General features: G+C 46.2%; 1 protein-coding gene across 3 annotated transcripts in view; it reads left to right on the top strand.

Moving 5' to 3' along the window:
- Window positions 1-27,284, top strand: part of LOC136633079 (cytosolic phospholipase A2 zeta-like) — a 98,853-nt gene that overhangs the window by 18,305 nt on the left and 53,264 nt on the right. For all 3 annotated transcript variants that reach the window (XM_066608538.1, XM_066608537.1, XM_066608539.1), the window contains 7 exons: window positions 1,028-1,156; window positions 2,982-3,022; window positions 3,104-3,146; window positions 13,905-13,962; window positions 15,579-15,745; window positions 17,878-17,991; window positions 18,082-18,119. In XM_066608538.1, coding sequence (XP_066464635.1) covers window positions 1,028-1,156; window positions 2,982-3,022; window positions 3,104-3,146; window positions 13,905-13,962; window positions 15,579-15,745; window positions 17,878-17,991; window positions 18,082-18,119 — 590 coding nt within the window. The remainder of the gene's footprint in view (window positions 1-1,027; window positions 1,157-2,981; window positions 3,023-3,103; window positions 3,147-13,904; window positions 13,963-15,578; window positions 15,746-17,877; window positions 17,992-18,081; window positions 18,120-27,284) is intronic.

Below are 27,284 nucleotides of genomic sequence, written 5' to 3'. Positions count from 1 at the left end.
GATATCCCCTTAGTGCTCTCCACACCAGAGGTGTAGCTTGAAGCTTCTGGCCCCCAATGCAAAATCTTTAACAGAGCCGCCAACTATAATGCTTTATTCATAGTACTGGGCTCCCTATATGGAGAGGAGAGGCCTTATGGACCCCCTAAGGCTCCTGGGCCCGGGTGCAAATGCAACCCCTATAGTTACGACCCTGCTCCACACAGTAGTGCTTATTTTTTTTCTTTCATCCTGAAAAACTGCTCTATAGTGCTGGTCAGAAGATGTATCACTTCCTTCTAACTTACTGTCCTCAGCCTGTTGTCATATGAGATCTGCCACTAGCAGCACAGTCGCAAAGACAGATTACAGCTTTACTGCTCAATACTGTTGTATAATGTTCCCTATAGTGTTGGTGCTTCTCTGTATATAAGACAGTGATTGCACAGGATCTTTTATTGTCTGTGTGCAGTGTGTAGTAAACGATATAGCAGCTAGTCTCCACCCACCAGTTTAAGGAAAAGGGACGATTAGAGATGCAGGGGGTTAAACTGTTTTAGTAATGCAGGATGCAAGTCGTCATATGGTCAGAAATCATGCTTCTCCTATACAAAAAGTTGCGTAGGTTCATTTATTAAAGCAGAAGTCCAGTTTAGCACTTAAGTTTGGATATTGCTTATTTTATTTATTTATTTATTATTTTTTGGCCTACTTTTTAGATTTTCTGCATTTTGGCATGTTGTTCCCTCTAATGTACTAGAGTCAGATATGTTAATTCTGTTTTAATTCCTGAATTGCTTGGATTACTGTCCTTGGTGTATTGCTAGGGTCGCAATTATAACCCAGGCTTTTAGCAATTGGGGCCCACAGGCCCACACCATATGCTGTATCACCACCACAAGCCAGCTCTGGGTGATGCTCAGGGAGGGAAGAGCCGTTACCTAGGACAGCAAGTAGCCAATTCCACTTCAGACTCCAAGACTAATGTGCATTATAAATTAAATGGAAGTGATTATATGGTGTCACCAGTAAACCTTCTGTCTTGCAGAACATTCTGGAGCTGACCCTGTATGACAGAGACCTAATGCTGGATGACAAGCTCTCTGCAGTTGTTTTTGATGTGGGAAGTATTAAGCCTGGGCAAACCATTAGGCGAGCCTTTAAACTCAACCCAAAGGTATGTTTATGTAACATCATCCGCACCTTTTGACCCATTTAAAGATGGAAACTTGTTTAAGAATACTGGCAATTGTTAAAGCCTGTAGCCATTTTATTATTTCAGAAAATATTACCCAGAAATATAACAATACTTAAAGGGGTTTTCCGTGGAAAATACTTTTGCTGACCTATCCTTAAGATAGGTCATCAATAGTTGTTGGCTGGGGTCTGTCACTCGGGACCCGACCGATCAATCCAAGCTGTTTCTGCAGTTACAAGTGCCGGCCACTACACAGAGGTCGGTACGGAGACTTCCGCTGCTTCAGCTCCAACCTGTGTGTATATTCGGCGCTGACAGCATGCGCCCGCTCAGCTGATCGGTCAGGTTCCCGGGCAACAGATCCCAGTCGATCAACTATTGATGACCTATCCTGATAATAGGTCATCAACAGTATTTTCCACAGAAAACCCCTTTAACCTATTGCTTTTCAAGATGAGAATAACCGTGCCCAGTGTTGCTGTGGCTAGTTGAGGTTCTGCACCAGGATGGCTGCTCCATTTTGATTTTGAATTACTGCACCCCTTATGTTCCTTGTTTTTGTTTTAATGATGGTAGCTTTATTTAAGATTAATCTGTGAATAGATAATATATTCTTCTTGGCACATTCTGACACTTTATGGTAGGATCTATTGACAATCTGCAGGGTCCCATAGGGAGACCCAGGACACCTGATATACGTGGGGAGCTGTGAGGGTAAAGTGATGGCTTGCCACTGCGGCACTTACCAGACTCCTTTCCCAGAGGGATAACATGCAGCCAAGGCCAGAGTATAACTGCAGACCACTATAGACACACCCTAGGATAGGGAATGCCAATAAACAGGATGACAGGGGTAGTAGTTGTCACGGGTGATGTCACTGTTCCTACACACCGGTATGACCCACGGCGGAGAATAATTACAGACAGAGGCAGTCTTTGAGTATTTCCGGTCCCTAGGAATGATTAGAGCCTGGTATAAACTTTACTTTAGCAAATTTGAAACAATTATTACAAGGAAGTTTCATTAAAGTCTTTACAGTGCAGACAAGACAAGAGATTTGAGGTCAGGGAGGAAACTCAGGATGACACCGGTCCTGCAGTCTACGTTATCTGCCAGGAACCGCTCCTGGAAGGGGAACACTTCGGAGGAGGAAAGGGGGTAGGGTCACTCCACAGACACTCTGACAGCAATTATTAACTTAAAGTACTTCCACCCTGCCTTGAAGACGCGTGGGTGTGACAGTAAAGGGTCTACCTCTACGCGGTGATCCTGGCTCTGGACGGCCGTGTAGGAAAGCTTGAAGATTGACTAATACCTCTGCACTGTCCTTGTCTGGAGAATTACTTACAATTACTCTCTCACTCTTGGGGGCTGACTCCACCCACATCCAGAATACAGTCATCATGGGAAATCTCTCCTCTTCTTCCATCTTCACCACAAGGAAGCTGAAGGTGCTTCCATGTGGCTCTATGTTTTCTAGCAATGTTAGAAGATTGACCAACTACTTTCCCGCTCTCAATCACTCCCATTTATATCTTCTCTCATACCATATGACATGACATAACTGATACACTTACATGCAGACTTGGATTTTATTAAAGTTAACCCTTCTAGCGCTGCAGCTGTGCAACACACACACTGGAAATGACAAGACAGGTTTGTACAGTGCAGCAACATAAGACAAACATGTATGACATTTACAGAGAGGACCAGGATGATGTACTGGGCCACTACAAATCTATCAACAGCTATACATAAGGTCTTATTGTAAATGTTTGAATTTATATGAACATTTCTTCTTAGGACAAGCAGGTACTGGAAGTTGAATTCCACATTGAGGAAAGGTATGACATTTTGAAAAATTTTTACACTAAATATATAGGCTGTACCTATAATTTAATATGTTAATCAATGTCTTCCAACAGCCAGGATCCTCCCAGTGAAATAATCACCAATGGTGTCTTAGTGGTGAGTGCATTAATTACTGTATGGTAATATATTTGTGGCAAAATATATATTTTTTAATTTAAATTACATTTTTGTAACTTGCGCTTGAGAAATGGCAGCAGAAATCTCTCTGCACAATTGTATTTTTCAATAAGCTATCCACTGGAATAGGTGATAACTAGAAATGAGCGAGCACGCTCGTTTAAGGCTGCTACTCGATCGGGTAGCAGTCTTATCGAGTAACTGTGTACTCGCCCGAGCAGCATGTGGGGGACCATGGGGTGGCAGGAGGGAGCGAGGGGAGAGTGAGAGAGATCTCTCTCCCCCCCCCCCCCCCCCGCTGGCCCCCGCCGCCTCCCCGCATACTGCTTGGCCGAGTACACAGTTACTCGATAAGACTGCTACCTGATCGAGAGGCAGCCTTAAACGAGCGTGCTCGCTCATCTCTAGTGATATAAATTAGCAATTTAAAGTCTTCCTAGCAAGCTATAACTCAGCACCTAGCTCTGTATGAGCCTTGCTATATATGTATTACCCAAATAAAAGATTGTGATGAAAACCATCATGCTTCTATTGTCAAACCGAGCTTGACATATGTGATATATGTATCTAAGATAGATAGATATTGATGTGGAAATATACTGCAAAGTATGTGTGCCATTAAAAAATAGAAGTGGTTTTTTAAACTGACACGCAACTATTAACAAAGTAAATTGTGGAGAACAAATCGCAGATCTTTTGTGGATGTCTGTATTTCCCCTCGTCATCCTGACAGCATACACCTGGAGGTTGTCCGCTGGACACCTGTTGGGACAGGAAGCTGAAAAATACAAAAGGTAACTCCCACCACCGGCTCACCAGTGTCTTCCTGTCCCTACAGGACAGTCCAAGCGGAGCCTCCAGGTGTATGCTGGAGGTGAATGAAGAAAGAAGACTCCCATGCAGCCTGTCCGCCTGTGGGGGGACGACTCTCTGTTCGGGCTGGCAGGGCTTGCGCAGGTGAGACCCTACGAGGGGACCCTCACCCGCAGGATCTACCCAGCACTGTTCCCCCTGTGGGAAAATCCTCCCCCAGTACGCTGCCCAGAGGGTAGTCGTACTGGCAGAAGCAGCCCCGGTACCTGGAGGGCTTGGAAACGCCGGCGTCTCCAGCGGGGATCCAGCGCAGCAAGACAGGTATGCCAGCGTGGATGAAGGCACTCGGGTGCGGGTCCGGTCGGCGAGCGCGCGGCAGCGTCTCCACGTGTGTCCTAATTGGCGGCGTCCTGGTGTATGCGGCGTATCCCTCGGGTCCGGCGTGGCGGTGTGACGTCGGCGCGGCCGCGTCACGGGGGCGGGGCCTCGCTTAAAGGGGGCGTGTCGGCGCCAAATTTGAAAATTTAAAAGCCTGGATTCCCCTGCATCTCTCCTGTCTGCACCTTACTGAAGATGTCAGCCAGAGAGGACGCTGAAAGCAGCCTGCTGGTGAGTAGACCGCTTTTGGGTCTTGTACCGGGGGGGAGGAAGGAGAAAACAAGTATCAAGTGCTGGAAGTCCTTTTTGCTGTCTCCGTCTCTTAGGACAGAGATGCACAAAAGGCTAGAGAGGCCAAAAAGCGAGTGCGCAAATGTCCGGTTTGCTTGCGGCGGCTAGAAGAGGGCCACACCAAGCCACTATGTGCGGACTGTACGGAGAAAGTGGTCCGTGAAGAGGGCTCCTCTGGCATGTCGGACATCCGATCCATGATCTGCGAGGAGATTGAAGCCTCTCTCTCATCTCTTTCTCTGCCGCCCCCCACGAAAAGGGTAAGGCGGTCACGAATGGAAGAGTCGGACTCTGAGGAAGGACTCCTAGAAGATTCTCCCTCAGAATCCATGCCGCCCATGGAGGATGCAAGAAAGTATTTCTTTTCATCGGCGGACCTGGGTCAGCTTTTAACCGCGGTCAGACGCACCATGCAGGTGGAAGAAGAGGTGCCGCAGCAGCCATCCTTTCAGGGTAGCCTGTTCTGGAGGCTCCTACCACAACCAAAACCGTCATTTCCAGTTAATGACATCTTAAAACAGCTGATCCTGACAGAGTGGAAGCAGGCAGAACAGAAGCTCTTCCTGTCCAAGGAATTTAAGGATCGGATGGTCTTCACACCAGAAGATATCGAGTTCCTGGAAACCGTCCCTAAGGTAGATCTGGCGGTTGCCAGACTCTCAAAGAAAGCAGCCCTCCCCTTTGAGGACATTTCCCAACTGCGGGATCCACTAGATACCAGAGTGGATTCTGCAATGAAAAAGGCCTGGGAGACTGCGGCCCTGACCGTTAAAGCCAACATCACGGCCACATCTGTGGCGAGATCTATGACGGTCTGGTTGGACCAACTCCAGACGCTGATTTCTCAGAGGGGCTCTAGGAAAGACCTCTTCAACTGCCTTCCCCTCCTCCAGCAGGCAACCGGCTTTCTGGCAGACGCCTCTATGGAGTCGGTGAGGTTCGGGGCCCGTTCAGCAGCCCTCTCGAACACAGCCAGGAGGGCTGTCTGGGTTAAGGCCTGGACAGGGGATAACGCTTCAAAGAACAGGCTCTGTTCCCTGCCCTTCCAAGGACTCAGAATCTTTGGGCCTTCCTTGGATACATGCCTAGAGAAGGCATCAGTTAAGAGCCAGGGACTACCATCGGAGAAATCCTTCAAGCGGCCTTCCTCCTCCTACCCTCCTCCCTTTGTTCCCTCTAGAACATACAGTTAGGGCCAGAAATATTTGGACAGTAACACAATTTTCGCGAGTTGGGCTCTGCATGCCACCGCATTGGATTTGAAATGAAACCTCTACAACAGAATTCAAGTGCAGATTGTAACGTTTAATTTAAAGGCTTGAACAAAAATATCTGATAGAAAATGTAGGAATTGTACACATTTCTTTACAAACACTCCACATTTTAGGAGCTCAAAAGTAATTGGACAAATAAACATAACCCAAACAAAATATTTTTTTTTCAATATTTTGTTGCGAATCCTTTGGAGGCAATCACTGCCTTAAGTCTGGAACCCATGGACATCACCAAACGCTGGGTTTCCTCCTTCTTAATGCTTTGCCAGGCCTTTACAGCCGCAGCCTTCAGGTCTTGCTTGTTTGTGGGTCTTTCCGTCTGAAGTCTGGATTTGAGCAAGTGAAATGCATGCTCAATTGGGTTAAGATCTGGTGATTGACTTGGCCATTGCAGAATGTTCCATTTTTTTGCACTCATGAACTCCTGGGTAGCTTTGGCTGTATGCTTGGGGTCATTGTCCATCTGTACTGTGAAGCGCCATCCGATCAACTTTGCAGCATTTGGCTGAATCTGGGCTGAAAGTATATCCCGGTACACTTCAGAATTCATCCGGCTACTCTTGTCTGCTGTTATGTCATCAATAAACACAAGTGACCCAGTGCCATTGAAAGCCATGCATGCCCATGCCATCACGTTGCCTCCACCATGTTTTACAGAGGATGTGGTGTGCCTTGGATCATGTGCCGTTCCCTTTCTTCTCCAAACTTTTTTCTTCCCATCATTCTGGTACAGGTTGATCTTTGTCTCATCTGTCCATAGAATACTTTTCCAGAACTGGGCTGGCTTCTTGAGGTGTTTTTCGGCAAATTTAACTCTGGCCTGTCTATTTTTGGAATTGATGAATGGTTTGCATCTAGATGTGAACCCTTTGTATTTACTTTCATGGAGTCTTCTCTTTACTGTTGACTTAGAGACAGATACACCTACTTCCCTGAGAGTGTTCTGGACTTCAGTTGATGTTGTGAACGGGTTCTTCTTCACCAAAGAAAGTATGCGGCGATCATCCACCACCGTTGTCTTCCGTGGACGCCCAGGCCTTTTTGAGTTCCCAAGCTCACCAGTGAATTCCTTTTTTCTCAGAATGTACCCGACTGTTGATTTTGCTACTCCAAGCATGTCTGCTATCTCTCTGATGGATTTTTTCTTTTTTTTTCAGCCTCAGGATGTTCTGCTTCACCTCAATTGAGAGTTCCTTTGACCGCATGTTGTCTGGTCACAGCAACAGCTTCCAAATCCCAAACCACACACCTGGAATCAACCCCAGACCTTTTAACTACTTAATTGATTACAGGTTAACGAGGGAGACGCCTTCTGAGTTAATTGCAGCCCTTAGAGTCCATTGTCCAATTACTTTTGGTCCCTTGAAAAAGAGGAGGCTATGCATTACAGAGCTATGATTCCTAAACCCTTTCTCCGATTTGGATGTGGAAACTCTCATATTGCAGCTGGGAGTGTGCACTTTCAGCCCATATTATATATATAATTGTATTTCTGAACATGTTTTTGTAAACAGCTAAAATAACAAAACTTGTGTCACTGTCCAAATATTTCTGGCCCTAACTGTACAAGGGGAAAGGGAAAACCAGACGCTGGTCCTATCCCAAAGGTGGAAAGGGTGAGAATCCGCTTTCCAGGATCCTACAAGTAGAGGGGGTAGACTGAGTGGGTTCGCCCTTAAATGGAGTGAGGTGACCTCCAATCCCTGGGCCTTACGCCTAGTCTCGGAAGGCTATAAAATTGAATTTTTCTCCCCTCCTCCCCGGAGGTTCGTGGTCACCCCCTGCCAGTCACCCTCGTCGACTCAGGCCCTCCAGTTGAGGGTGCAGGAGCTGTTGTCCCTAGGGGCCATCACTCGGGTCCCCACAGAAGAACTGTTCAAGGGGTGCTACTCCCCCTTGTTTCTCGTCAAAAAACCTAACGGGTCCTATAGAACCATAATTAATCTGAAATTCCTGAATAAATCAATCTCATATCAAAGATTTAAAATGGAATCGGTGCGGTCAGCAATCCCCTTAATTGCACCAGATAGTGTCATGGCCACCGTGGACTTAAAGGACGCCTACTACCATGTCCCTATACACACAGATTCCCAGCAGTTTCTGCGATTTGCCCTGGTGATAGATGGGTCTGTCTCTCACTTCCAATTTACGTGCCTGCCGTTCGGGATTTCCTCCGCACCCCGGGTGTTCTCCAAACTGGTGTTAGAGATGGTGGCGGCACTAAGGACTGACAAGGTGTTGATTGTCCCATACCTCGACGATTTCCTGATCATAGCAGGATCGGCTTCAGAACTCCGGTTCCGGGTCAACCTCACACTCCGTTTGTTCGAGTCATTAGGCTGGATCATCAACTCCATTAAATCCAGTCTTCTGCCCGAACAAAAGAAAAAATTTCTGGGAGTTATTCTGGACTCACACCGCCAGTGCTCATGCCTTCCCCTAGAAAGGCAAAAAGCGATCCAGGACGAGTGTCGGGCACTTTCTCTAACCACCAAAGTCTCCCTTAGGAGAGGCATGAGGGTCCTTGGCCTCATGACATCTTGCATCGGAGTAGTCCCTTGGGCCCAGTTACATTGTAGAACTCTCCAAGACTTTATACTGAGCAACTGGGATAAATCTCCCGCTTGCCTGGATCGGAGAGTCGTCCTTACCCTCAAGATAAAGTCCTCCTTGGAGTGGTGGATGTCTATCTCCAACCTTGCCAGAGCCATGGCTTGGTACCCCGCATCCCCAGTATCCATCTTTACTTACGCGAGCGCAACTGGCTGGGGGGCCCACTTAGGCCGTCATTACGTCCAAGGGGTCTGGAACCGGGAGGAAGCTACTCAATCCTCCAACTACAAAGAACTTTGCGCTGTCTGGAAGGCCATTCGGGGCCTCGAGACAGAGATCAGGGGTAGACACATTAAGATCTTTTCGGATAACAACTGTGCCCCTCATTCGCCACCAGGGATCCACGCGGAACCCCCGACTCCAAGACCTGGCGGCGAAAGTTCTCGGGTGGATAGAGCAGCGGACACCTTCCGTCACAGCGTACCATGTAAGGGGCCCAGAGAACTCCATGGCGGACCATCTCAGCCGCAGGAAGATAGACCCCGGGGAGTGGACTCTACATCCACACGCATTCCAGCTAATAATAGAAAGATGGGGGACACCAAAGGTGGACTTGTTTGCCTCCCGGGAGAACACCAAGTGTCCCCGGTTTTTCTCCAGGGGAGCAGACAGGGGCTCCCTGGGAATAGACGCAGTGTCCCAGGCTTGGGATTGGAACCTTGCATACGCCTTCCCACCTATCCCCCTGATCCCTCTGGTCCTAAGGAAAATTCAGGGGTCCCCAGGCTCCGTTATCCTGGTGGCCCCATTCTGGCCCAAGAGACCCTGGTTCCCGCTCCTGGCCGCTCTCTCGACACAGGATCCTCTACATCTGCCGCAGAGAGACGACCTCCTTCAGCAGGGTCCCCTGATATGCCCAAAGGTCCGACAGTTCAGACTGGTGGCCTGGAAGCTGAGCGGGTAAAATACCTGAGCCAGGGCCTATCAGGGAGGGTGACCACTACTTTATGTGAGAGCCTCAAAAAATCCACCAGAAATATATACTCTAGGGTGTGGGATACCTTCTCTAAGTGGTTGGGGCATAGTATACATGACCTCCAACAGCCCGACATTAACAAGATATTGGAGTTCCTACAGGATGGATTGGACATGGGGCTAAGACCTGGTACCCTTAAGGTCCAGGTGGCTGCCCTTGGGGCCTTCTTTGACTTCCCCTTAGGCAACCATAGGCTAATTAAGAAATTTCTTAAAGGGGCAGTCAGACTCTACCCCTTTATAAGGGAAACCATGCCCCCATGGGACCTGAACCTTGTTTTGCAGGCCCTCTGCGCACACCCCTTTGAGCCCCTGGAAGATCTATCGGTGAAGATCCTCTCCTATAAAGTTGCCTTTCTAGTTGCCAACACATCCGCCAGACGGATCGGGGAGATCCAATCCCTCTCTATTAGGACCCCATACATGACCACCTTCCCAGATAAAATAGAGTTCAGGCCTGACCCCTTTTTCCAACCGAAAGTTCTCACAGACTTTCACAGAGAACAGCGAATAGTACTTCCCTCCTTCTGCCAGGAACCCCATAACACCACGGAACAGAGGTTTCATAATCTAGATGTTAGACGAGCAGTCCTGAAGTATTTGGAGGTCACACATTCCTTCAGGAAGTCTAACAATCTCTTTATTCAATTTCAGGGTCCACGCAGAGGAGGGGCCGCTACTAAGGACTCCTTAGCGCGTTGGGTCAGGAGGGCCATAGAAGAGGCGTACAGATCCCAGGGGATCCCACTCCCGGGCGACGTTAGAGCCCATTCCACTAGGGCGGTCGCTTGTTCCTGGGCGGAGAGAGCCCAGGCGACAACCGACCAGATCTGCAGAGCCGCCACATGGTCGAGCACTCATACCTTCACTAAACACTATCGCCTAGACCTGGGGGCCAGCCGTGATATGGCCTTTGGGCGGAAGGTGCTACAGGCAGTGGTCCCTCCCTAAAGCCCTTGGTTGTTGGCACTTCTCCAGGTGTATGCTGTCAGGATGACGAGGGGAAGACAGGAATTAGGTCCTACCTGTTAATTCCTTTTCTTGAAGTCATCCTGACAGCATAGGGGCTTTTCCCTCCCCTTGAGTTATTTATACGTGAAGTAACGTATTGTACTATGATTTCTGTATTAAAATTGATTGGTTAAGCAAAGCCAGGTCACTGTAGTTATTTGGTACACACTGGTGAGCCGGTGGTGGGAGTTACCTTTTGTATTTTTCCGCTTCCTGTCCCAACAGGTGTCCAGCGGACAACCTCCAGGTGTATGCTGTCAGGATGACTTCAAGAAAAGGAATTAACAGGTAGGACCTAATTCCTGTCTTTCATGTAATTCTAGACAGATTAGATAATGTTGAGATTAGCAGTCTGTGGGGCCATATCACCACTTCCAGAACTCCTTGTTCTTCTTTACACTGAAGATGGTTCTTAATGACATTGGTTGGATGTTTGGTGATGATGTCCTGCAGCAAGATAAATTTGGAGTCAATTAGACACCAGAAATTCTTACATTGCAGCTTTTTTTTCCAAACTTTCCTAAAACATTTTCACAGTACTGTACACGTGTTCATAGATAGATTATGGCAGACAACACATCCAACTAGACCTGCCAGAAATTCCAGTAAGACAGGTATTCATCATACTTTGTGTAGTATGACAGACTCAGGAGATTCAAGTATATGACAAATTACTTCATGGCAGGAATAGGTATAATTTATCACAGGTATACACATTCTAATGAAAGTCACTTTAAAAATAGAATTGTGCATTTATTTTGACTTGGCCAGTAGAATCATGGAATGTTTAAACCTATTTCCATTCTTCCTTTTTAATACAGGTGTCATTGTTTGGCCATATATTGTTGCTTTTGTAAAAATGGTAAAGTGTTTGGACACCTGACCATATAAAGGCCCATTTACACGGAGCGATGATCACTCAAAAATCGCTAAAAAGAGGTCGTTTGGGCGATTATCGTAGCGTCGAAAAAAGCACGACCATCGTGCACTTTTTGTGCACTGCTAGCTGATCATTAAATTCAGGCCAACCTAAAAATCGTCGTTCAGCCCTATCAAGAGTTCTCCACGGGTAGTGCTGATAGCATTGTTTCACGTTGGAGAACAAAGGGACTGAAAGCAGATAAGAGCCCTCAGGCTAATGGCTTCATTTGCACACTAAATAGCTATTAAGTAGCTGAGTAGCTACTCAATAGTTTATGCAAAATGATAGTCCAAAGCTGTCGCTGAAACGACAGTTTGAGCGATCATCGCTTCCTGTGAATGGGTCTTTACCTATATGAGCTTATAAAGAGCGGACCCAAGTGTCAAAATACTTAGTAAAAAAAAAATTTAAAAATTAGAGAGTGTAAGGCGCAATCTGAATGTAATAGACATGATTATCAGTATACCTCAATTAATGTGTATAGGCACACACTTGCCTGGTTAGGTTGTGTTTAGTTCATCACATTTCCACTTAAAGGGACTAACTTTTCAGACAACTTTAGGGAAGAGAAAAATGAGGGAAAAAAGGGGAGGAAGTTGCAGATTGAGAAAGGAGGTTTTGCACTCCATCCAAAAGTCATTTATTGGTGGGGTTGCGCAGCCACATACAGGATATATCTGTTGGACTTCGCTCCAATAAAACAACATCTTGTAGATCTTTTCATATGAGTCATGCAATGAAGAGGTCAGATTCTCCATATACATTATATCATTAACTTTGGAGATAGGATTCTCCTTTTCTAAAACCAGTATGCATGCATGAGCTGCAACCACCAGAAAGTGGAAAAGAAATCTCTTATAAGGCCGTATGGCTATCCTGTAGTGATAGAGGAGCAACAGTGGTGGGCCAAGGTCTGCTGTTATAGCAGGGTACTGCTACCTATGTTAGAGGTACTCTGTGTCTAATTGTTGTTTTATTGCTGTTTTAATAGTTATTGTTACTTTAAGACATGATGTGGTACAGAGCTATGATGCATCCTCTCACAAGAACAATGAGAGGAAATATAAGGGGGGCTCATGAGGAAAGCAAGAAGAGTAAAGTTTGGTTTGGAAGCAAGCAATAACAGAGTTTTGTAGTACAGAACCATCATCTCTCCATTATATGTCTCATATGTCTGCAACCTGTGCGACCAGAGTTTGCCAGTAGACATCCAAGAGTGCATTACTTATGGTGTTGTGGGATCCTATGCCCCATACTTTTCCCCTTATGTCACCTCCTCTGCCAGACTCTACTTCACTGTCACCCCTGTAACAGTACAACTACTTGACCTTTTCCCCAAAGGAAACGAGGACTCTACAGAACCAGAAGGATGTATGGGGGTACCCTCCTCCACACTGCATCTCCAACACCATATCCGTTTTGGGCATCACGGCATGTAGGGACCCTATACTAGCTTTCTGGTGCTTAGAACTGATCAATGACTTATGAGCCAGGGCATAGATTCGTTCTCTCTTCTGACATGAGGGAAAGCTCTTGATTGGCTTCACTGTAGGAGATCATTCAACCAAACCTTCCCAAACCTCTCACGGAGAGGAGACGCAGAACCTCAAACTGAAGCCCTTCAGTTTTCCCTGGCAACAACTGATGTGAATCAATTTTATATAAAGGAAAAATTGGCTAAACCGCTGAAGGTGGGAGAAAAGAGGTCAACTAAGGAATATATCAAAGGTGTAGGATAAGTTACATGCAAGAACAGCAAGGGAGGTGCACCACATATGAAGGCCTTTACTCTGGGGGCAGTGACTTTTCCACCCACTATTGTAACCGGAGAGATGTTGGACTGATTATCGCAACAATAAAAATACCACAGAACCTAAACAGTAAGGAGGATGGATAGTTATATGTGCATTAATTAATTACCCAGAAGGACCTCTTACAATTAAGAGGTCACAATCGTCTTCCTGACAAAGCACAAATGTGGGTGGAAGTTGAAGGCAGGAAAAAAGAGGTAGCAGAGAGGAGGGTGACACTGATATAGCTAGAGCTGATGTCTTCTATCTTAGGGTGCACTGGGATCTTCTCATTCTCAACCTCCCAATGTGAAATCCCCTATTTCTCCTAACTCTTCATGTGGAGGAACAGCAGACCCCCCAAACTGAAGCACTGAACTTGCATCTGAGAATGCATGGTGTAGATATAGATTTATATAAAGGATTACTTAATTTAACAGCTACAGTTGAGAGATATAGGGCTGCTAAGAAAAATATCGGAGAGATAGAATCCCCATGCCATTGGGATAAGTTGGATGGCTTCTTTCGAGCAGCAAGAGAGGTGTACCATACAATGGGATTTTCATAACAATTAAGCCATTGTTCTAAGAATCTTATAACTGTTAAGTGATTCTGAGTGACTAAAAGCTTTTTAATTTATGATATGCAATGTTTTTACTCTTAATCTCAGGCTCATCCTTGTGTATGTGTCGAAGGAAAAATTAAGTTTGATGTAAACAAGGAGAAAGGTAAGACATTGTCCTAGAATAATATTTCGCTCATTCCCTTCGAAGCATTTTCCATTCTTTTTTTTTTTTAATTGGAAAAATGGAAAATTTGATGACCAAATCATTATTAAAAACTACTACTCGAATTGGAGGGACATTTAGATAATTAAAATTCTCATTCATACAACACCATTCTGAAAAACGATTTCAACCTTTGCCAAAATATGAAATTGTTACGAATATATACATTTAGCAACTTAACAAACGGTAGCAATCATTTTTATCTATAAAATATCTTAATCATTAAATAATAATTAAGTCTACATTTAGCATTAAAGGGCTTCTCTGAGCCTTACTTATTCCTTTAAATCTGTTGGCTTTGGCCAAAAAAATAGCCAATCCTCACCTCTCCCAGGTCCCTGCATACCCAGAGCCGCAGCTCCATTCACTGTCTGGCTTTTGTGATGAAATGCTACAGGCTGCTGCAGCCAATCGCAGACATCTGTGAGTGATTACTGTGGAATGACCAGTGGCCGGCCGGCTGAAGCAACAGAATTTTTTTCTATCAAATGATGCCTTCAAACATTGCATGTGCTCTAAAGACATAGTCCGAGTTGGTCAGATTATGTGTTAAACAGAGCTCATGGATTCAGGTTGCAGAAAGGCTCCTTCACACTGGTGTGCACGATATTGGGCTGTGATTCACGGCCCGATATCACACTTGCCACCATGTGAAAGCCCTGTGGATGCGAGGCGTTTTTATGATAAAACCGCGTTGCATTACTGCGGGGATGAAGAAATCCCTGCCTCAGCTGTCAGCCATGGCAGAGGATCGCGGAGTTCTCCCATTGATTTCAATGGGGCTGCCGCCAGCTCCATTAAACACAATGGATGATCTCGCAGAAAGATAGGACATGCTGCAATATGTTTCCCGCATAGCACTGAATTACAGTACCATGCGGGAAAACAATGGGTTTCATATTTGTGCGTCTCTCAGTGCACAAATCTCTCGCGATCTTCTCGCCAGTGTGAAGTCAGCCTGAGGGAAGAAGATTCTGCTGTTGGGTCTTTGGATTTGCTTCGTAAGTGTGGCCCTCATAGTCAAAGAGGGGACACTATAACTATGCAGAGCACTTAGAGAAGGGGGTAGCAGGAGGATAAGGAGTGTGTGCAGAGATGAGTTGTAGTTGGAAGAAGACTTCATGGTGTTCTGGGACTAGATGGAGAAGAGAAGGGAAAGGGGACAACTGTATTCAGAGAAGATGTCACCTGTGATCACAGGAGGTAACTGCAATGTAATTATTACTGTATAGACCTGGTATCTGCATATTTTTTGCTATTGTTTTATTTATCTTTTGAATAAATTTAGCAGGGATTTCCTGCATTTCCACTTTAATACGAATGGTCCTTTGGAGCGCCTAAGATATGCAGGAAATACAGGAAATCCCTGCTAAATTTATTCAAAAGATAAATAAAACAATAGCAAAAAATATGCCAGTAGCAGATTATGCAAACAATGGGTTCTGTTGTGTTTCTGGCATGCCACTTGGCGCTATTTTGGCCAAGATTGTGTGCTGGAGGCTCAAGAGAGAAAGTGGACAATCTATGCCTAAATTTGAACATTTCTAATTATTCAGGGAACTACATTTTGAAGTTGTCTGTGCCGGGGTCTTATGAGAAATTGCTATGTCCTCCATTAAAGCAATCTCAAACTGAAGAAGTGGGTAAATTTGTCTTCCATGCTGACAAAGAAATAAGTCCACATCTAGATGTCTGTCTGTTAAAGACTTTGAGAACAGCACAGGTAGGGTACTTGGAAAATTCCAGTTCACCTTCTCTGAAGTGATGTTTATATTAAACATATAGTGTGTGCATGTACGGTATACATATATGCAAATTATTCAAGCCCCCCATTGCTAACTAAGTTTGCCAAATTCACAAATTTTCAGCTGTATGCAAAAAAATTAATCGAAATATCTCAACAAAGCTATTGTAACAAGTGGTTTACACAAATTCAACACAAAATGCCACTTTTTATGAAAACTGCAGTCTCAGAATTATTCAACCCCCGGTTGGAATCCCTGTTAAGAGCACACATTTGCAATTCTGGTGTTGTCTCAAGCACACCTGATGCAACTATTTAAGGGCTTTATTACTTGAATCAGGTGTGCTTGAGATAACGCACTTCGAATATCTGGACTGTCTAGAGGTTTGTTGACACTAACACTTGATTGCATATTAGCAGTATGGTTAAAGTCCACATGGTACGATTATCATGCAGCGTGAACACATGCAGTGAAAGAATGATCAGCAATAAATAGCTGATTGAATCTTTCATGCAAACCTAAAGATAATCATTGTTCTACTGCTGCATCTTGCCATGTAAATAGGCTGGAGACCTTTTGTGTTGACCTTAGAGAACTCTTTTGTTATCACTCGTTATATTGTGTGCTATATCTCTTTTGACCTTTTTTACATGCAATTGAAAGTTTGTAAATTTGACAAATAAACCTATAGGCGTAGATTAATTGTGATTGCAGCTGTATCTCTCTCCATATATATGTGTGTAAAGATATATAATACTAGCTGATATACCCGGCTTCGCCAGAGTAAATTTGGTACTGGTGTTTATCTGGTGTTCACACGGAAAATCTTATGAAGTCGTGGATACCTTAGAGATGTCGAGGAAAAAAATATGTTCACCATTTTGCATGGTTCTTTGCATTACCCAGGAAACACCACGTGGAGGTAACCATGCGACGTTTCCTTTATATAAAATGACATCAGGAAGTGAGAGAATTAGATTATGTACGTAAAATTTGGACGCTAATTCTTTTGTGCTTAGAACTGAATAATTGAGTTGGGGCCCATTAGCTTTTCCTATTTATAACATAATCAATGCTTGTGCCAAATTTCAAGTTTCTATGACATCGGGAAGTGAGAGAATTAGATTCCGTACGTAAAATTTGGACGCTCGTTCTTTTGCGCTTAGAATTAAATAATCGAGTTGGGAGCCATTAGATTTTCGTATTTGACATAATCGATGCTCGTGCCAAATTTTAAGTTTCTATGACATCAGGAAGTTGGAGAATTGGATTACGTATGTGAAATTTGGACGCTAATTCTTTTGCACTTAGAATTGAATAATCGAGTTGGGACCCATTAACTTTCCGTATTTATGACATAATCAATGCTCGTGCCAAATTTCAAGTTTCTATGACATCAGGAAGTGAGAGAATTAGATACCGTATGTAAAATTTGGATGCTAATTCTTTTGTGCTAGAATTGAATAATCGAGTTGGGACCCATTAACTTTTTGTATTTTGGACATAATCAATGCCCTTGCCAATTTTCAAGTTTCTATGACATCAGGAAGTTGGAGAATTAGATTACGTACGTAAAATTTGGACGCTAGTTCTTTTGCGCTTAGAATAGAAAATTCGAGTTGGGACCCACTAACTTTTCCTATTTATGACATAATCAATGCTCGTGCCAAATTTCAAGTTTCTATGAAATCGAAAAAGTGAGAGAATTAGATTCCGTACGTAAAATTTTGACGCTAATTCTTTTGCACTTAGAATTGAATAATTGAGTTGGGACCCATTAGCTTTTCCTATTTATGACATAATCAATGCTCGTGCCAAATTGCAAGTTTCTATGACATTGGGAAGTTGGAGAATTAGATTCCCTACGTAAAATTTGGACGCTAGTTCTTTTGCACTAGAATTGAATAATCGAGTTGGAACCCATTTACTTTTCCTATTTTGGACATAATCTATGCTTGCGCCAAATTTCATGTTTCTGCGACATCGGGAAGTTGGAGAGTCAGTGAGTGAGTCAGTGAGTGAGTGAGTCAGTGAGTGAGTGAGTGCTTTCTTATTTATAGATATATAGATACAATATAATGTTTTTAATTTTCTTACTTTTTCTGCTAAGAATGACCTGGCACCTGAACTTGACAAGCGGACATTATATTTGGGTAAAGAATCTATACCATTGGCATCACTTCCTGAAGGGCAGGAGACTGACATTGATCTTCTTTTGTCTAAGGTGAGAATTTTTAATGTGTTTTTATTTCAATTTACAGTGAGTGTATGATATCATGGATATGCAGCATATCATTCTGTTTATTCTTTGTAGAGTCACGTTGTCCATATGAGTATGACTAAAGAAGAGAGGTTAGTTAATTTCCTTCTTAACTTTGTTGGAATTCTATTTTTCTAAATTGAAGATGGAATTTATCTTACCAAAAGTACAATTGAAATATGACCCATAATTGTAGCAGTAAACAGGATGGGCCACGGAAAAGTAGCCCGCCTCTGACACTACTACAACAAGAACAAGCAAGTGAATTAGTTTTTTCTCAAAGCTTTTTTAGTTTAACCACATGTTACAATAGATCTTAGAAGTGAGCCCTGTTCACTTCAATGCACCGCTGGGCACATGCAACATGTTGGCTGATACTGCCTGTAGCTCTTCAACGGTACCTCGTTTTCTGTGAATCCACGTGACCTGGTAAATGAAACTATGCTTTGTAAATCATAATGTACAGCAATGGGTCAAAAAGTCCTCTAGCAATCATAGAAAGCAACCTAATACAGCAATTTACACATTTGTTATGGTTTCAGGTTCAGAGATTTCAGCACTCGCCGACACGTTGTTCGTGGTACATCAATTTGCTGGGTACTCTCTGAGTTGATTTTTCAAGGGCTATTTGAAATCCACCGTTGAATGTTACGGATGACTTCGGACATCCGGACTGACGGAGGCCTCGGTTTCTTCATGTTTGTGACAAATGGGGTTTGGTGCCATTTCTGAACCTGGCTCTGAATATAACATTAAGAAGGTGGATTTGTACCTGAATATTTGTTGGTGAAGGCTTTTTGCATTTCCTTAATTGATCTGCTTCGCATATAGCTTTCCACAATAAATATTCGCTGTTGCATGAAGAACACCATGCTGCCGGTTTTTGAAAGCTGTCTAAAGGAAAATCTGTACTGAGGATAGAGCTTATTTCTGCACTTGTAATGTACCATTTTCCCTGTAGAGGCGCTTCTTCCTTCACAGACTACAGCTGATTGTGTTTCTAGAAGACTGCCTGTAATCTACTTATCTAGGGACTAACTAATTTTTTGAAATTTGTTTTCTATCACTTGCTATTAATTAAATCTGACTTCCACTATTAACAGTAAATTGTTGAGTTTGCCCACATGACACATTTAAAGCACTGAGGGTTAAATTTAAGAATATTTCATTCAAGGGAAAGGGGCTGCAATTGAAATGCAAATATCGTTGGAGTCCTATGCGCTGTGGCTTCAAAGCTATGCAGCCAGCCCAGTTGACAACAGGATACAACAGGTCATCTTTAAAGGGGTTCTGTCATTAAACAGATAAATTCTATACTTGCCTATTCCTATTCATCTCGCCGATCTTCTCCTGGCTCCTCTAGTCTACTGGGTCACCTCACCACAAGCCAGCCTGATCCTCTTTTTCCAGTGACGAAGCATGCATTGCCAGGTTTGTACTTCCTGCAGGTCAGTGTACCCTAAACTAGCGGCATAGCGCTCACTGCCTAGCAGGGAATGCCAATCCTCAGCAGCCTGCTTTAATGCACAGGGGCTGGGTCTCGCCGCTATACATACTATATGAACACTAGCGGCGAGACCTGGCACATGCGCACTATAGCCGGCTGCTGAGATTCAGCATTTCCTGCTAGTGAACACTGTCCTGAGGGAAGGAGAATGCTGTCAATGTACGCTTTATTAGATCCAGCCGGCTTGCAGTGAGGTGACCCGGGGGACTGGAGGAGCCAGAAGATTGGTGAGGTCAAGATCTGGTAAGCAGACTGCCTGGAGAGAAATACGTAAGTACAGAATTTTTATTTTATTTATTTAAAATACAGAACTCCCTTTAAAAAGTACAGATGTGACCAAAAGTTTTGAAACCAACACAAATTTTGGTTTTCATAAAGTTTCCTGCTTCACGTTCTATAGTGGCAATTTGTATTAACTCTAGATTATTATAAGGAGTGATCAGATGAACTACAATAAACTGCAGTGAAATTCCTTGCCATTAAAATTAACTTTATCACAAAAACCCGCCTTCAAGGAGAGCAGTTCATTGTTGTGAAGAAGGCCTTGGAGTGCCCAAGAAAGTCCAGCAAGTGCAAGGACCGTCTCCTAAAGAGGATTCTGCTACGGGATCAGTTGAGCACCAGTGCAAAGCTTGCTCGGGAATGGCAGCAGATAGGTGTCGGTGCATCTGCACACAGAGTGAGGCAAAGGCATTTGGAGGCTGGCTTGATGTCAAGAAGAACACTAAAGAAGCCACTTCTCTCCAAGACAAACATCAGGGACAGACTGTCATTCTGCAGGAAGTACAGAGATTGGATTGCAGAGGACTGAGGGAAGTTATTTTCTCTGATGAAGCCCCTTAAGATTGTTTGGAACATCTAAAAGAATGATTGTCCAGAGAAGAAATGGTGAGCGCATTCGGAGACCATTTATGTATGGGGTTGGTTTTCATCCAAGGGAGTGGGCTCACTCACAGCCTACAAACACTGCCATGAATAAAGAATGGAATCTAAACCTCTTCCAAGAACATCTCCCAACAATCCTGGAGCAATCTGGTATTGAACAATTTTTTTCTCGCTAGTGTCATTGGGGTACACAGCAAAGACCGTGGGATATAGCTTCTGCAACTAGGAGGCGACACTTAGCACAAAAAAGTTAGCTCCACCCTCTGGCTATATCCCTCCTGCCGACACCAGGCTAATTAGTTTTTAGCTTAGTGTCTCGTAGGAGGACGGTCGTGCCCGTTAGGGCTGGTTTAAGGGCCAGGGTTAGACGGGGAGGCAGGACGCTCCCAATCAAACCCGAACGGAGAGGAGGGCAAACCACCTCGGGTTTCTCCAGGTTGCTTCTTGCCCAGCCCACCTCAGAAGAAAAGGTGGCACATCCGGATCATATATATCTGCATGTGGCCCTCCAGCGAGAGCCCCCAATGTTTGGTGCAGAGGTCCGCATTCCCTTCCCATGGGCAGGCGATGTTATAAGGGTAGGCTGCTGGAACTGGGGAGCCGCTTTTTCTTCCAGCAAGGACGCAGGAGGTGAGTATGCACTGGCGACCTCCCCCCTCCCCCCCTCTCCCTCCCCCCTCCCCCCCTCTCCCTCCCCCCTTCCTGGCTCTCCAAGTATGTCGCTTTTTGCACGCGTACCTTGTGGGCTGCAGCGAGGTGCGGGGATAGGCGCAGGCGGACAGGCTCCTTTTCGTCGGGAGTAGTATCCGCTATGTATGGCTGCGGCAGCGGAGGGCATTATTCGCGGGGGCATTCCTGCATTCTGCTCCCCTTGAGCTCGCAGGCGGGGTGGGGGAGGGGAGTTCACCGTGGAGGTATGGGCTCACCTGATATTCAAGGCACTGGTTCCAGGCACAAGCCGGCGGGGGGGCGCAACAACTTTCAGTATGCCCTGGTCTTCCGGCTCCCTGCAGGGGCTCCCAGCAGGAGTTCCTGCGATGTGGGGGCTCAATGGAGGGGGCTGCAGTGCAGCCCTGGGCGCGGCAACGCCGGAATCGGCATGTGACGCAGGGGTGTGGCTTCGTGGCAATACCTCCATGAAGGGGCGTGGATTTGCTGTGTGGCCACGCCCCCATGTGACTTGGGGTGTGGCTTCGTGGCGTGGGTGCGGCAGAATGCTGCCGTCATTGACTCCATGCAGGGGGCGTGGCCTCATCGGCAATGCACGCCGCCCCCCTTCCCCTTCCTCCCTCAGCACAGGTGAAGGGGGATGACATCAGAGAAGCAGCCTATTGGGGACAGCGCGCCAGGAATTAAAAACCGCCCTGCTGCTCCACTCCTTGCTGCCCCTTTTTCTGCTCAGCTTATACGCTGTACAGCTCAAGCTCCAGGAAAGAAAGCCCTTCAGCACCTGCAGTCTCCCGACTCAGCGGCTTCCCGGATCTCTTCGGACCTCGGCAAGGACCTGGGTAAGCTCTGCCTGGCGGCTAGCTCCCCTCTTTCGCTGCGTATCCCTCCTGCTGGCGGTTGGCATAGCAGCAGTTTTCGTGGCCGGTGAAATCCCAGCACCATGTCCGACCCCAGAGCCCTGGAGGCTCGACCAGGGACAGCAAGAGTAACGCACTTAGCTTGCTCACGCTGTAACCTAAAGTTCGCATGCAGACAGGCTGAGCCCTTTTGTAGAGACTCTATCCCCACGAAACAGGCGGCTGGGCAGCTTTGACGAATGTGGACTCAGTGTTACATAAATTACATGCTGTGCTATAACTTAGTTATAATAGTATAGTAACATTTTCCCTGTGTATTTTTTTCATGTAGATAATAAACTTTAACAGATAAACTTGGACTGTCTATGTCGATTATTTAAACTCGTTGTGGGATAGGGCTCTGTATTTGTTATTTGTTGAGAAGAGGGGGGACACAGGAGTAGATGTAGGGGGGGGGGGAGAAAATAGGGGGGAAAGAAAGGCGGTATGAGCCTGGGAGTTTAGTCTGTGGATAAAGTGGAGTTGGTATCCAACCAAATATCCCATATTTCTTGAAATTTGTTTGGGCACCCTCTATTTTGGTAGATAACTTTCTCATAGGAGATTACTGTCTTTACTGACCGAACCCAGCATGAAACCATGGGGGTTCCTACAGCCATCCAATGAGTGGCTATTGTTTTGCATGCCAAGAAAAGAGTCTTTTGTAGAAAGATACGGGTGTGGTGCGGCCACACCTCCTCCTCCAGTAGGCCAAACAGAATTGTCTTGGGATCCATCACAATATTGAGAGGGGATGGTAATAGTGAGTTTATGAAGGATACAATCTCAGACCAGAATCTGTTTACCAGAGGACAATCCCAGATCAAGTGCCAGAAGTTAGCCTCTGGTTGACAGCATCTATGGCAGGCGTTTGAGGAAGAATTGCCCATTTTATATAGACGGCTGGGAGTGAGGTATGCTTGGTGAATAATGTATAGCTGAATCAATTTGTTGTTGACTGCAGGGGAGACTAAGAGATGGTATTCTGATATGTCTGCCCAGTCCTCCGGTGATAAGGACGGGATGGCAATTTTCCATTTGTCGTAAGCTGAGGGCGGGTTATGGTCAGTTTTGGCTGAAAGGAGATGCGTATAGAGTGCTGAAATTAGGCCCTTAGGTCCTTCGGATCTAAGGATGCCGATTGTGGGGAATTTGGATATACGAGTAGAGGTAGGTGGGAATTGGGAGTTCAGCACGTGCCTCAGCTGGAAAAATCTAAATAGCTGGAGTTGTGGGGACTGTAGTTTTTCGCGTAGTTGATTGAATGTGGGAAGGGTTCCGTCTGTGTAGACTTCTCCCACTGACACCACCCCCAAAGATCTCCAATATTGGGGGTCTGGAACCGACTGCAAGGCCTTAAGGCCGGGATTATTCCATAGGGGAAGTTCACTCATCACTCCTTTGTATTGTTGAATGGCCTTAGCCTCCTTTCACACCCTTAAGGCGAGTTTGTGAAGTGGTAGTGTATCGGAGGGATTGGTATGTTCTGGGAATTTCAGGAAGCTTAAAAGGTTGTTACCCTTCACTTGTTTTGCCAAGTATTGGTCTGCGATGGGCATTTCCCGTTCTAAAAACCAGCTCTGGACATTACGCAGCTGTCCAGCTAGGTAGTATATGTGCAGATCTGGAAGTGCCATTCCAGCCTGCTCTTTGGGTCTTTGTAGGGTCGAAAGACTAAGCTTTGACGAGTCCTCATAGGGTGGAGAGAGAGGGTCCACAGGAGCTGGAACAAAGGAAGGTTCCTTCCTTTAAACCAAGCTTCTCTTGGCGGGGGCCCCAGCCCACAAAGGGTACCGAAGGCAAGCCCCCCGCATGAGGGACTGCCCCCACCTGTTTCGGATAAGGTGGGGGGATGGCTTCTCCAATTCAGCCAGGTCTGGTCGTCTCAGGTAACAGACACCTGGGTACAGGAGGTAGTGTCCAGGGGCTATGCGATGGAGTTCCTCTCACAACCGCACGACTGCTTCTTTCGGTCCAGAACCCCAAAAAAGGATGGCTCGGTCCATCTGGTTCTGGACCTAAAGAAGCTGAACAAGTTCGTAGCTGTCCGTCATTTCCGCATGGAGTCGGTACAAGCGGTCATCGCATCCTCGGAGGCAGGGGAGTTCCTGTCCTCGATAGACATCCAGGATGCATATTTACATATCCCCATTTGTCAGGCGCACCAGCGCTTCCTCCGGTTCGCGGCACAGGGTCGAGTGACCCTCCCGGAAGCAAAACGTCAGCTGCTTCAGAGGCAGGTGCGGTCCCTTCTATCGCGGCGACCAGTGGCAATCAGCCATGCGATGAAGGTTCTGGGACTGATGGTATCGTCTTTCGAGGCAATTCCTTTTGCCCTGTTCCACTCCCGCCCCTTGCAGAGGGGCGATAGTCTCAAGGTGGGACAGGTTAGCGCGATCCCTCGAGGGGAAGATAAGGTTTCCACCAGGAGTTCAGCTGTCGCTCCAGTGGTGGTTGGACTCGCCACGCATCCAGCAGGGCAGGTCGTTCCTGCCCCTGCAGTGGCAGGAGCTGGCTACAGTCGCCAGCATGACGGGCTGGGGGTGCACCAATTCCTCTCTTTCCTCGGATGCTCAGGAGGATCAGGAAGAAGGGCTACCAGTGATTCTCATAGCCCCAGATTGGCCAGCGAAGAACGTGGTACGCTGAGCTCATGGACATGGTAGCAGACACGCCCTGGCGATTACCCCTGCGAAAGGATCTTCTCTCTCAGGGTCCCCTCTACCACCAGAGTTTGGCTACACTGCGTTTGACGGCGTGGCAGTTGAGACTGCGGTACTAAGAGCAAAGGGCTTCTTAGACCCAGTTATCCAGACAATGATTAGGGCTAGGAAGCCGTCGTCATTGAAAATATGTCACCGGGTGTGGAGAACATTCTTTCGCTGGTGCGAACAGAAAGGGACGCACCCGATGCTTTTTTCGTTGGCCCGTCTCCTGCCGTTTCTCCAAGACGGGTTGGACTTGGGCCCGAGCCTCAGCTCCCTTAAGGGACAGGTTTCGGCTTTGTTAGTTTTGTTTCAGCGACCTTTGGCTTCAAGGTCGGCGGTGCGCACCTTTTTACAGGGAGTTGCTCATACGGCACCCCCTTTCCGGTCTCCGGGGCCACCTTGGGACCTTAACCTGGTTCTGGACGCCTTGCAGGCCCATCCGTTTGAACCATTAGGGGAAGTACTGTGGCGCTTGCTGTACTGGAAGGTCGCTTTCCTGGTGGCGGTTACCTTCCTTCGTAGGGTTTCGGAGATTGCAGCGCTGTCGGCAAAACCACCCTTTATGTTTTTTTCACCAGGATACGGTGGTGTTGCGACCGGTGCAGTCTTTTCTCCCAAAGGTGGTGTCTACCTTCCACATTAATGAGGACATTGTACTGCCATCATTTTGTCCAAGGGCGGTTCACCCTAGGGAACGGGCTCTGCACACCTTAGACCTAGTCCGTGTCCTGAGGACATATTTGGACCAGACCCCGTCTTTCCGGCGCTCGGATTCCCTATTTGTGATACTGGAGGGTCCGAGACGTGGCCTTGCGGCATCAAAGGTGACAGTTGCTCGCTGGATCCGTTTGGCAGTGGTGGAGGCCTACCGGGCTAAGGGTGAGACACCGCCGTTCCAGGTGAAGGCACATTCCGCTAGAACGGTGGGGGCTTCATGGGCGGTCTATCACGGTGCCTCAGTATCACAGGTGTGTAGGGCGGCTACCTGGGCATCCCTGCACACCTCTTCTAAATCTCATCAGATACATACGTTTGCGTCAGCCGACGCTGCGCTGTGTCGAAAGGTTTTACAGACGGCTGTAAACTGACCGCATGCGTGTTGATTTATTTGTACCCACCCTCGGGGACGGCTGTGGGACGTCCCATGGTCTTTGCTGTGTACCCCAATGACACGAGCGAGAAAAGAGGATTTTTTACTCACCGTAAAATCTCTTTCTCGTCTCGTCATTGGGGGACACAGCACCCACCCCTCTTTCTTTCTTTCTATGACATGGTTGGTGGTCCTGGTCGGACTCCGGATTCTGTAAGTCGCACATGGTGCTGCGTGTTTTTCATTACAGTGAAATTTTTTGTTAACGTGTCATATGACTAACTATTGTTGTCTCTCTGTTCCTGCATGGCTACTCCAACTGCTGGCATGACAAACTAATTGGCCTGGTGTCGGCAGGAGGGATATAGCCAGTGGGCGGAGCTAACCTTTTTGTGCTTAGTGTCGCCTCCTAGTGGCAGAAACTATATACCACGGTCTTTGCTGTGTCCCCCAATGACGAGATGAGAAAGAGATTTTACGGTGAGTAAAAAATCCTCCTTTTCCCAGCATGATGGAGCACCATGTCAAATGGAAAAAGCGCTAAGTGGTTTGGTGAACAAAAAAATTGAAATTTTAAGTCCATAGCCAGGAAACTCCCTAAGCCTCAATCCCATTGAAAATCTGTAGTCCGTCCTCAAAAAGCTGGTGGAAAAGCAAAAACATAAATTGTGAGAAACTCCAAATACTGATTAAGAAGAATGGGTTGCCATCCGTCAGGATTTGATATCCAGCCTGCCTGGGCAAATTGGAAGAGTCTTAAAAAATAAGGGCCAGCATTGTAAATATTAAAGGGGTTGTCTCGCGCCGAAACGGGTTGTTTTTTTTTCCATAGGCCCCCCGTTCGGCGCAGGACAACCCCAATGGATGTGTTAAAAAAAAACAAAAAAACATATTACTTACCCGAATCCCCGCTCTGCGACGTCTTCCTTCTTCTTACTTCTTCCTTCACCAAGATGGCCACCGGGATCTTCACCCACGATGCACCGCGGGTCCTTTCCCATGGTGCACCGTGGGCTCTGTGCGGTCCATTGCCGATTCCAGCCTCCTGATTGGCTGGAATCGGCACACGTGACGGGGCGGAGTTACGATGACCAGCTCTTCGGCACGAGCGGCCTCATTCACCAGGAAGAAGACCGCACAGCGCAAGCGCGTCTAAAAACGCCAAAAGAAAGTGAAATTAGACGGATCCATGGCGACGGGGACGCTAGCAATGGAGCAGGTAAGTGAATAACTTCTGTATGGCTCATATTTAATGCACGATGTATATTACAAAGTGCATTAATATGGCCATACAGAAGTGTATAACCCCACTTGCTTTCGTGAGACAACCCCTTTAAGTCTTTACCTAAACTTGATGTACACATTTGGCAAGAAATCTTTTTTTTTTTTTTTTTTTAATTTATGAGATGCTTAAAATTCTACTTCAGCATACTATAGAAACATGTGACTTAGAGCTCCTTCACGTGACCGTGGTGTCTGCATTTTCTGCATGTGGAATACGC

This window comes from Eleutherodactylus coqui, chromosome 6, assembly GCF_035609145.1.
Source record: "Eleutherodactylus coqui strain aEleCoq1 chromosome 6, aEleCoq1.hap1, whole genome shotgun sequence".
Taxonomy (NCBI): Eukaryota; Metazoa; Chordata; class Amphibia; order Anura; family Eleutherodactylidae; genus Eleutherodactylus; species Eleutherodactylus coqui.
This window is presented reverse-complemented; position numbering and strand designations above follow the sequence as displayed.